This window comes from Neovison vison, chromosome X (genome assembly GCF_020171115.1).
Source record: "Neovison vison isolate M4711 chromosome X, ASM_NN_V1, whole genome shotgun sequence".
NCBI lineage: Eukaryota > Metazoa > Chordata > Mammalia > Carnivora > Mustelidae > Neogale > Neogale vison.
The window spans coordinates 47052474-47064495 of NC_058105.1; the positions used below are offsets into that span (position 1 = coordinate 47052474).

A 12022-nucleotide genomic window follows, 5' to 3' on the forward strand; every position below is an offset into this window, starting at 1 on the left:
TGTAATGTATTATTAGCCCCAGGGGTACAGGTCTATGAATCACCAGGTTTACACACTTCACAGCACTCACCATAGCACATACCCTCCCCAATGTCCATAACCCAACCACCCTCTCCCTACCCCCCTCCCCTCAGCAACCATCAGTTTGTTTTGTGAGATTAAGAATCTCTTATGATTTGTCTCCCTCCTGATCCCATCTTGTTTCATTTTTTCCCTCCCTACCCACCCAAAGCCCCCCTCCCCATTGCCCCTCAAATTCTTCATATCAGGGAGATCATATGATAATTGTCTTTCACTGATTGACTTATGTTGCTCAGCATAATACCCTCTAGTTCCATCCACATCGTTGCAAATGGCAAGATTTCATTTCTTTTGATGGCTGCATAGTATTCGTGTGTGTGTGTGTGTGTGTGTGTGTGTGTGTATACCACATCTTCTTTATCCATTCATCTGCTGATGGACATCTAAGTTCTTTCCATAGTTTGGCTATTGTGGACACTGCTGCTATAAACATTCGGGTGCAAGTGCCCCTTCGGATTACTACATTTGTATCTTTAGGGTAAATAGTAGTGTGATTGCTGGGTCATGGAGTAGCTCTAACAGCAATTTTTAATGGAACTAGAACAAATGATCCTAAAATCTATATGGAACCACAATAGACCCAGAGTAGCCAAAGCAATCTTGAAAAAGAATAAAGCTAGAAGTATCATAATTCCAGATTCCAAGATATATTACAAAGCTATATTAATCAAAATGTATGGAAGTGGCATAAAAACAGACACACAGATCAATGGAACAGAATTAAGAGTCCAGAAATAAACCAACAATTACATGGCCAATTAACCTATGTCAAAGGAGGCAAGATTATACAATGAGGAAGACATTCTCTTCAACAAATGGTGCTGGGAAAACTGGACAGCTACATGCAAAAGAATCAAATTGGACCACTTTCTTACACCATATACAAAAACAAACTCAAAATGAATTAAAGACCTAAATGTGAGACTTTAAACCATAAAAACCCTAGTAGAAAACATAGGCAGTAATTTCTCTGACATGAGCGATAGCAATAATTTTTTTAGGTATGTCTCCTAAGGCAAGGGAATCAAAACCAGAAATAAACTATTTGGGGCACCTGGGTGGCTCAGTAGGTTAAGTGTCTGCCTCCAGCTCAGGTCATAATCTCAGGGTCCTGGAATCCAGCCCCGCATCAGGCTTCCTGCTAAGAATGCAATCAGCTTCTCCCTCTTGCCACCTCCCTGGTTCGTGCTCTCTCCAGTAAATAAATAAAATCTTTTTAAAAATTAAATTAAATTTTAAAATAAACTATTGGGCCACGTCAAAATAAAAAGCTTTTGCACAGCAAAGGAAACTTTCAACAAAACATAAAGGCAACTTAACTAAACAGAAGAAGATATTTATAAATGATATAGCTGATAAGTGGTTAGTATCCAAAATGTACACCGACTTGACACCAAAAAATACAAATAATCCTATTCAAAAATGGGCAGAGGACATGAATAAATATTTTTCCAAAGATATACAGGTGGTCAACAGACAAATGAAAAGATGTTCAGCATCCCTTATCATCAGGGAAATGCAAATCAAAACCACAATGGGGTATCACCTCACACCTCTCAGAAAGGCTAAAATCAAAAAGTCAAGAAATAAGAAATGTTGGCAAGGATGTGGAGAAAAGGAAACCTTTGTACACTGTTGGTGGAAATACAAGTTTGTACAGCCACTATGGAAAGCTGTATGTGAGTTCCTCAAAAAATTAAAAACAGAATTGTCACATTATCTAGTATTTCCTCTACTGGGTATTTATTTACAAAGAAAATGGAAACACTAATTTGAAAAGATATATACACACCCCTATGTTTACTGCAGCATTATTTACAATAGCCAACAGATGGAACCAATCCAAATGTGTATCCAGATGAATGGATAAAGATGTGGGATACATAATGTGTGTGTGTGTGTGTGTGTGTATATATATATATATATATATATAACATATATCACACATGCTGCAGTATTACTCAGCCATAAAAGAAGAATGAGATTGTGCCATTTGCAATAACATGGGTGGCTCTAGAGGGTAAAATGTTAAGTAAAGTAAATCAGTCAGAGAAAGACAAATACCATATGATTTCACTCAAAAGTGGTATCCAAAAAAAACTACAGAATAAATACAACAAATGAATAAACAATAAGCAGAATCAGAGCTATAAATATAGAGAACTGATAGTTGCCAAAAGGGAAGGGGTGGGAGGGTGGGCAAATTAGGTGAAGGTATGTGAGGGATATAGGCTTCCAGTTATGAAAGAAGTAAGTCATGTGAATAGAAGACTAACATAAGCAATATAGTCAATGACAGTGTAATAGCCATATAATGGGACAGATAGTAGTTCCACTTGTGGTGAACATAGCCTAATGCATATACTTGTTGAATCACTATGTTATACATCTGCAACTAACATAACTTTTTGTGCCAACTATACTCAAAAAAAAAGAAAGAAAACAATTCCATTTGTAATAATATAAAAAAATCAGGAATAAATTTAACAAAAGAAGTATAAAACTTATCCTATGAAAACTATAAAACATTGTTAACAAAAACTAAAGGGGACACAAATAATTGGAAAGACATTCTATGTTCACAGATCAGAAGACAACATTTTCAGATGGCAATACTATTCAAAGTGATGTAGGGATTACCTATCAGAATCCCAGCTGGTTCTTTGTGGAAACTGGCAAGCTAATTCTAAAATTCATATGGAATTTCAAGGGAACAAGAATAACCAAAACAATCTTGGAAAAGAACAAAGTTGGAGGTCCCATATTTCCTGATTTCAAAAGCTACAATCAAGACAGTTTTGTACTGGCAGACACAGATCAATGGAAAAGAATCAAGAATCCAAAAATAAATCCATACATCTATGGTCAATTGAGTTTTGAGGGTTCCAGTACATTTTAATAGGAAAAGAATAATCTTTTCAACAAATGGCATTGGGAAAACTAAAGAGTCACATGCAAAAAAAATGGAGTTAAGACATGGGGAGTTAGAGAGAAGGGGGCTGGGGTAAATTGGAAGGGGAGGTGAATCATGAGAGACTATGGACTGTGAAAAACAATCTGAGGGGTTTGAAGTGGCGGGGGGGGGGTGGGAGGTCGGGGTACCAGGTGGTGGGTATTATAGAGGGCATGGATTGCATGGAGCACTGGGTGTGGTGAAAAAATAATGATACTGTTATGCTGAAAATAAATAAATGAAAAAAAATGGAGTTAGATACTTGTATCACATCCTATACAAAAATTAACACAAAATAGATTTTTAAAATCTAAAAAAAAGAGCTTTATTCTTACGCAAAACCTGGGAATAAATTCATCATTTTGGATTAGGCAGTGATTTCTAAGCTATGACATAAAAAGCACAAGTAATATACTAACAATCAGTTATCCACAAAGGAAATTAAGAGGGTGCCTGGGTGGCTCAGGCAGTTAAGCTTCCAACTCTTGGTTTCAGCTAAGGTCATGATCTCAGGGTCATGAGATAGAACCCCACATCAGTCTCCATGCTCAGTATAGACTCTGCTTGGGATTCCTTCTCCCTCTCTCCCCGTCCCCCTCGGCTCCTCCCCCTGGTCACACTATCTCTAATAAATAAAATCTTCCAAAAGGAAATTAAAATCCTATTTACAGTAGTTTTAAAGAGAATGAAATATTTAGGAATAAATGTAACCAAAGAACATGAATGACTTACCCAATGAGAAACTATAAAACACCAGTAAAAGAAATTAAAACATATGCAAAAAATGTAAAGACAGCCTATGTTCATGGATTCAGAGAATTAATATTAGTAAAATATCCGTACTAGCCAAAGCAAAGTACAGATTCAATGCAATCCCTACCAAAACCCCAATGGCATTCTTTTTTAAGATTTTATTTATTTGTCAGAGAGAGAGAGAGCATGCACACAAGCAGGAGGCAGCAGCAGGCAGAGGGAGAAGCAAGCTCGTTCCCAGACCCTGGGATCATGACCTGAGCCAAAGGCAGACGCTTCTGTTCCATAGTCAGACACGTTATCCATTGCGCCACTGGCCCACACCAAAGGCAGATGCTTAACCAACTGAGCCACCAAGGGGCCTCTCCCAATGCCATTCTTTACAGAAAGAAAAAATATCATGAGATTCATAGGGAACTAAAAAAGACCCTGATTAGTCAAAGTAACTCTGAACAAGAACAAAGCTAGAGAAATCATACTTCGTGATTTTAAAATATATAACAAAGCCGCAGTAATCAAAACAGTATGGTATTATATAAAAACAGACACAAACCAATGGAACAGAATAGAGCTCAGAAATTACAAGGGTGCCAAGAATCACAATTGGGAGAGTCTTTTCAATAAATGGTGCTGGAAAAACTGGGTATCCACATGGAAAGAAAGAAATTGGACCCTACCTTATACCATTCACAAAAATTGACCTGAAATAAATCAAAAACTTCTATATAAAGTATTTTATTAAAATAATTAACATTTTAAATAAATAATATTAATAAATAATTAATAACTAATAAGTGGATATTCATAAATATAAAAATTTATAAAATATAAATTTATTATTTATAAAAAATAAAATAAATTTATTAAAATAAATTAAAGACTTAAATGTAAGACCTAAAATTGTAAAACTCCTAAAAGAAAATATAGGAAAAGGATTCTGGACATTGGCCTTGGCAATGATTTCTTGGATAGGATACCAAAAGCACAGACAACAAAAGCAGAAATTGACAAGTGGGGTAACATCAAACTAAAAGCTTCTATATAGGAAAAGAAAAAAAACCAACAAAGTGAAAAATCAGCCATAATGAATGGAAAAGAATTTGCAAACCATATATTTAACAAAGGGTTAATATCTGAAATCCTACAACTCAACGGCCAAAAAAAAAAAAAAACCCAAATAACCCAATTAAGAAACAGGTAAGGGAACTGAAGAGACATTTCTCCCAAGAAGACATATAAATGGCCAGCAGATACATGAAAAGGTGCCCAATATCACTAATCATCACGGAAATGCAAAACAAAACCACAATGAGATATCACCTTACAACTCTTAAGATTAATTTTATCAAAAAGCAAACAAGTGTTCGCAAGAATGTAGAGAAGAGGCAACCCTTGTACACTATTAATGGGAATGTAAATTGGTGCCCTGCTATAGAAAACAGTATGGCGATTCCTCAAAATATTAAAAATAGACTTACCATATGCTCCAGCAATTCTATTCTTGGATATACACCCAAAGGAATTGAAATTAGGATCTTGAAGACCTATCTAAACTCACATCTTCACTACAGCAGTCTTCACAATAGCCTAGACAGGGAAGCAACCTAAATACCCATCAACAGATAAATGGATCAAGAAAATGTGGTATATACATACAATGGAATACTATGCAGCCTTTCAGAAGAAGGAAATCCTGCCATTTATGAGAACATGGATAAACCTGAAGGAAATTATGCTAGACAAAATGAGCAAAACACAGAAGGACAAATACTACATGATACCACTTACATGTTGAAACTAAAATAATCAAACTCATAGAAGCTAAGAGCAGAATGGTGGTTGCCAGAGGCTGGGGGGGATGGGGACATAGGAAATCATTTTTAAAAAGCACAAGAGACAAAAGAAAAAAATTCATAAATTAAAAGTTCACCAAAATAAGAACTTCTGTCCTTCAAGAGATCAATGAAAAAATGAAAAGACAACCCACAGAATAGAAAACATTTGTAAATCATGTATCTGAGAAGTAACTTGAAACTAGAATATAGAAATGACTCTCAGTGAGTCAATAATAATAACACAACCTAATTTAAAAATGGGCAAAGGGTCTGAATAGACATTTCCCCAAAGAAAATACATAACGGGCAACAGGCAATAAGCACACAAAAAGATACTGAACATAAACAGCTATCAGGGAAATGAAAACTGAAACCACAATAAGTTTACTACATCATACCCTCTAGGATGGCTGGAATAAAAAAAAAACAGAGAATAACAAGTGTTGGGAGGATATGGAGAAAATGGAACACTTCCACACTGTTGGTAGGAAAGTAAAATGGTGCAGCTACTTTGGAAAACAGTCTGGAAGTTCCTCCAGTAGTTAAACATAGAGGTACCGTAAAATCTGGCATTTTCACCCCTAAGTATATGCCCAAGAGAAAGGAAAACATGTTCACACAAAACCTTGTATACAAACCTTTATAGAAGATCAATCATAATAGCCAAAAAGTGGAAATAACCCAGAAGTCCATCAACTGATGGATAAGCAAAATGAAGCACATCTGTACTAAAAAGTATTAATTGGCAATAAAAACAGACACTTCTCCAATCAAGAAATACAAATGGCTATCAGACACATGAAAAAATGCTCATCATCATTAGCCCTCAGGGAGATTCAAATTAAAACCACATTGAGATATCACCTTACACCAGTTAGAATGGCCAAAATTAACAAAACAGGAAACAACATGTGTTGGAGAGGATGTGGAGAAAGGGGAACCCTCTTACACTGTTGGTGGGAATGCAAGTTGGTGCAGCCTCTTTGGAGAACAGTGTGGAGATTCCTCAAGAAATTAAAAATAGAGCTTCCCTATGACCCTGCCATTGCACTCCTGGGTATTTACCCCAAAGACACAGATGTCGTGAAAAGAAGGGCCATCTGTACCCCAATGTTTATAGCAGCAATGGCCACAGTCGCCAAACTATGGAAAGAACCAAGATGCCCTTCAACGGATGAATGGATAAGGAAGATGTGGTCCATATACACTATGGAGTATTATGCCTCCATCAGAAAGGATGAATACCCAACTTTTGTAGCAACATGGACGGGACTGGAAGAGATTATGCTGAGTGAAATAAGTCAAGCAGAGAGAGTCAATTATCATATGGTTTCACTTATTTGTGGAGCATAACAAATAGCATGGAGGACAAGGGGCGTTAGAGAGGAGTAGGGAATTTGGGTAAATTGGAAGGGGAGGTGAACCATGAGAGACTATGGACTCTGAAAAACAGTCTGAGGGGTTTGAAGTGGCGGGGGGGTGGGAGGTTGGGGTACCAGGTGGTGGGTATTATAGAGGGCACGGATTGCATGGAGCACTGGGTGTGGTGAAAAAATAATGAATAATGTTTTTCTGAAAATAAATAAATTGGAAAAAAAAATGAAGTACAGATACATGCTATGCCACAGATGCACCTTGAAAACACTATGCTAAGTGAAAGAAGCCATTCACAGAATAACATGTATGAGTTCATTTTTATGAATTTTCAGAGTAAGTGAATCTACATAGATATAAAAATAGGTTAGTATTTGCCAGGATGGGGGCAGGGAATGAGGAGACAGGGGTGACAGCTAAGGGTTTTAGGGTTTCTTTTTGGGATAATAAAAATATTATAAAATATATTATGATGAAGCACAGCTCTGAGAATACACTTTAGAAGACACTGAGCTGTATATTTTAAATGTGTGAATTATAAATTATATTTGAATCATATCTTTAAAAAGCTGTTTTAAAAAGACAAATTTTTTAAAAGTGTCCCTATCTTTTAAAGGCATATAATGAAGCATTTACAGCAAGATTGTATAACATTTGGTTTTTGCTTCAAAATAATTGTGTGGGGTGAGGGTAAAACTGGGTGGGAGTACAGACTGAACTGGGCGATGAGTATGTGGGGGTCTATTATACTATCCTCTCTACTTGTGTATGTTTGAAATTTACAACACAAAAGAAATTTGTAAAAAAAAAATGTAAAAAAGACCTAACTCTATGGTAAGGAAAGCCAAAATCTATGGTAAGGCAAGCCATTATCTAGAAGATGAGAACCCAGATGGCTAAACCTAATTCTCAAAGTCACTTTTGGCTTTTGCCAATTTGCCAATCCAGAGGCATCAGCTGCAAAATTGAGCTGCACTTCCTCAGCTTCAAAGGGCTAAGGTACCTAAAGTCAAAGCACAGGGTTTGCCAAAATTGTGAACTCTTATAAACCAACCCCTACTTTACACCGCAAACCCAAAAGGCTATACCCTCAAGGTAAGAGTTCACAGGAAGTAAATTAGCCTTCTCTCAGTCTAATTACCTATGATCCAAGGAACCTTAGGCAGAGAACTTGGATTAGGGTAGTCCCAGACAAACAGAACTCCTGGGTATCTGCAGGAAGCAAATTAAAGTTCTCTCTGCAGGAAGATCTCACTCTAATCTTCTGATCCTCTCTACAAATAATATTCCAGGTATCCAGCACATGGCCAAAGATAACCAGACACACAACATGAGGAAGCAGCAGCAGAAAAAGAAGGCAACACATGAAAACTTCTGATACTAGAATTATCAAACACAGATTATAAAACAATGCTTACTAAGTTTATTTATTTTTTTAAGATTTTTATTTATTTATTTGACACAGAAAAAGAGAGAGAGAGCACAATCGGGGGAGCTGCAGGCAGATGGAGAGGGAGAAGCAGGATCCCCACAGAGCAGGGAGCCCAGTGCAGGGCTCAATCCCAGGACCCTGGGATCATGACCCGAGCTGAAGATGCTTAACTGACTGAGCCACCCAGGCGCTCCAAACAATGCTTACTAAGTTTAAAGAAAGGAAACAGTTGATGGGAAAAACAAGAAGCAATAAAAATGGCTACCTAAAGATAAAGAAGAGAAAAGGAGAAAGGATGGAAGCGAGATTTCTATAGTTTAGAATTTGGAATCAGGTAAATGCTTTACATATTCTAGGAATGAAATTAAATTTTAAAAAGCAACCTCTAAGACATGAAAAGAAATTGAAACCAGGGGCACCTGGGTGGTTTAGTGGGTTAAGCCTCTGCCTTTGGCTCAGGTCATGATCTCAGGGTCCTGGAAAGGAGCCCTGCATCGGGCTCTCTGCTCAGCACAAAGCCTGGTTCCCCCTCTCTCTCTCTGCCTGCCTCTCTGCCTACTTGTGATCTTTGTCAAATAAATAAATAAAATCTTCAAAAAAAACCAAGAAACTGAAACCAGTATATCTAAATATATATAAAATATAGTACATGCACTGTGCAGTATAAGTAGGATTTAGTCCAGAGGCAAAAAGAACTAAAATTATTTCAAATTTCATCCACTAGTCCCATTATTAATAGTAAATACCATTAATTTGAAACAAGTTTTCAGATATGATAAATCAGACAAGTTATGAAGGTGAAAAAAGAGTATCAGAAAATCACTAAACTACAACTCTGAAATCTCTTTGTGTATTTAAAAATGTAATCTTTACTCCAATACTGAAATCAATCAATATGTTTTTGAAGGCCTGTATAATATTTTTTTCACTATCTGGTCCCTGACTACATTTCAAGACCTCATCTCCTATCATGCTAAAGGCTAGCCCAGTGGTTTTTCAACCCTTGTTGTATATCAGAATAATTATTTTAAAAAGGAGATTCTGGATGTCACCCTAGAGTTATTAAATCAGAACCAGACTCTCAGGGTGGAAGCAATCAAGGAGGTATACTTTGAAAAAGCACCCTGGATGCTTCTGCTCAGCTAGGGTAAAACCCCTGCTCAAGCCCTATGGTTACTACTTCAGTTCCTCAAACATGACAAGCTCTAAATAGAGGCCAGCAAACCATAGCCCATGGCTCACATCCAACCCAATACCTGTTTCTGTAAATAAACTTTCATTAGCACTCAACTCTGTCCATTTGTTTATCCACTGTCTATGGCTACTTTCACACTACACTGGCAAGGATGAGTAGTCCTGACAGAGACAACATGGTTACAAAACCAAAAATATTTACCGCCTAGCCCTGTAACAGAAAAAATATACTGTCTCCTGCTCTATCTTTTTGCACTTTTCTTCAAATATTTCTCCTGTCTTAACAAGATCGTGCTCATCATTCAAAGCTCTGATTAGCATCATTTCTCTAAAGCCTGAACTGGGTGAGCATCCCTATACGTTTTTTTATCATCCTCTGTACTGTCCCTTTATTACTCATCAGTATTTATTCTACGATGTCTATTTAATGACTACCTCCCCAACTAGACTGTAAGCTCTGTGAGGACAACACCCAGATGTGTCTTACTCACCACAGTGCCTGGTTCATTGCATGTACATATTAAGCAATTATTCAATGAGTATCTCCCCCATTCTGTACATTTCTTTTTCATTTTGTTTGATTCCTCAATGCTCCGATCTGTTAAGGGAATTCTGAATCTAGATTCTATCAGTGTATTTGTAATCTCATCCTGTTTTGTCCTCCACATGTTTGAATTCCTCAAGTCACTGATAAAGGAATGAAGTAACAAAGATCTAACACTACAGTAAGGAATGAAAATGACTGGGCTGATGATAAAGTCCCGAGAAGACCACACTCCCTCCCTTCCAGAATACTGATATCCATTAGATCAGCAGTCTTTGGTAAAGATTCCAACTCTAATTATAATATTATCTAGCCTACATTTTCTGTCTTGTCTAGAAGGATTTTTAAGACCTTCTACTTCTCCACAGCTTTATCTTACCTGGTACCATCTCTACCCACGTAGAACTGAATTAATAATCACTCCCCCAGCTTTCTCACGACTGTACCTTTCCTCATTTCACCTCTCTGTATTATAGTAACATTTACAAGTTTGACTCTGCCACAAGCCCAAGCTCTTGAGAGGGCAGAAACTTAAATTAACTTCAAATCTCCAGAACCTAGCACAATACCCAAAATCAAGCTAACACTTAAAAAGGAATGACTGAACATGTCTTATAATTCAGACACACTAAATTTATGGCACTTCATATTTCTGCTATTGTAGTATTCCTATATAAAATCTAACAATCTTTCAAATATCCTTACCTGTAGCAAAAAGGAAACAGCATAACTCAGTAGAGCAGGGTGATGAACTACATTTAAACTGTTTTTATACTCTGCTATTCCAGCTTTTTCTAAGACTTCAGGGTCAATATATAATCCTTTCTGGAAAGGTTTGGATGTCCACAGGCAACCAACCATGGCTGTCAAATAGTGATTAAATTCTTGATAGGTCTTGCTGCTGAAATTGAACTCTGATTTTGTCTATTGGGAAAGAAAAAGAATATTCTCATTACCACCTAGCATCCCTTTCCTTCTTATTCCCAGATCATATATATCCAAAACTCAATTTTTAAACACTGGTGATTTAACACAGAGCTTTAATCAACCATACCTTTTGTACCAACTCATTTTTCTTGGCAGCTGTCAAATTGTTACGATACCTAAAAGGGAGAACAGAATGAAATTCTGAACTTTAAATGTTTTTGAAATGTAAACATAAACAAAAGTGTACATTTTAAATGTAAATATATGCAGATGTACACATACACAAATACCCAGCTGTCTAGTTAAGGATTTTATTCTTCTGTGCTACACTCTTCTCAAAGAATAAAAATTAATAGAGACTCAAACATTGAGTTATATATTTGAGATATGCACTTGACTGCATGTAAATTATACCTGAATAAAAAATAAAAAACAATGAAGAAAATGCTTTTAATGTTTCATTATAAAAAAATTAATAGAGACTCAATACCAGAAACTGATGGGGCACCTGGGTAGCTGAGTAGATTAAACAACTGACTTCAGCTCAGGTCATGATCTCAGGGTCCTGGAATTGAGCACAGTCTAGGGCTCCCCACTCAAAGAGAAGTCAGTTTCTCCCTCTTCCTCTGTCCCTCCCTCTCCCCCCATGCATGCTTTTTATGTCTCTCTCTCTCAAATAAATAAATAAAATCTTTTTTTAAAAAAGAGCAGTCACTGATTTAAAACATGTTTTCTTAATGTTAAAAAAAAGGTACAGTAGAAAGGATAAAGGAGAAACTTATAATTTTTTTTCTTGCCTAGGAACTATTACTTAATTAGTTTACAAAATTCTAATCTTGGCATATTCCTACAAGTTTTGTCAAGTGGTCTACAACACTTGTGGACTAAAAAGTGTAATTTAAGCCTATAAATGAAAGAACTAGAGGGGA

General features: G+C 36.5%; 1 protein-coding gene across 2 annotated transcripts in view; it reads right to left on the bottom strand.

Annotated features, from left to right (window-relative positions):
• Positions 1 to 12022, bottom strand: part of CENPI (centromere protein I) — a 78777-nt gene that overhangs the window by 15025 nt on the left and 51730 nt on the right. For both annotated transcript variants that reach the window (XM_044234975.1, XM_044234974.1), the window contains 2 exons: positions 11221 to 11269; positions 10872 to 11090 (listed from right to left, as the gene is read on the bottom strand). In XM_044234975.1, coding sequence (XP_044090910.1) covers positions 10872 to 11090; positions 11221 to 11269 — 268 coding nt within the window. The remainder of the gene's footprint in view (positions 1 to 10871; positions 11091 to 11220; positions 11270 to 12022) is intronic.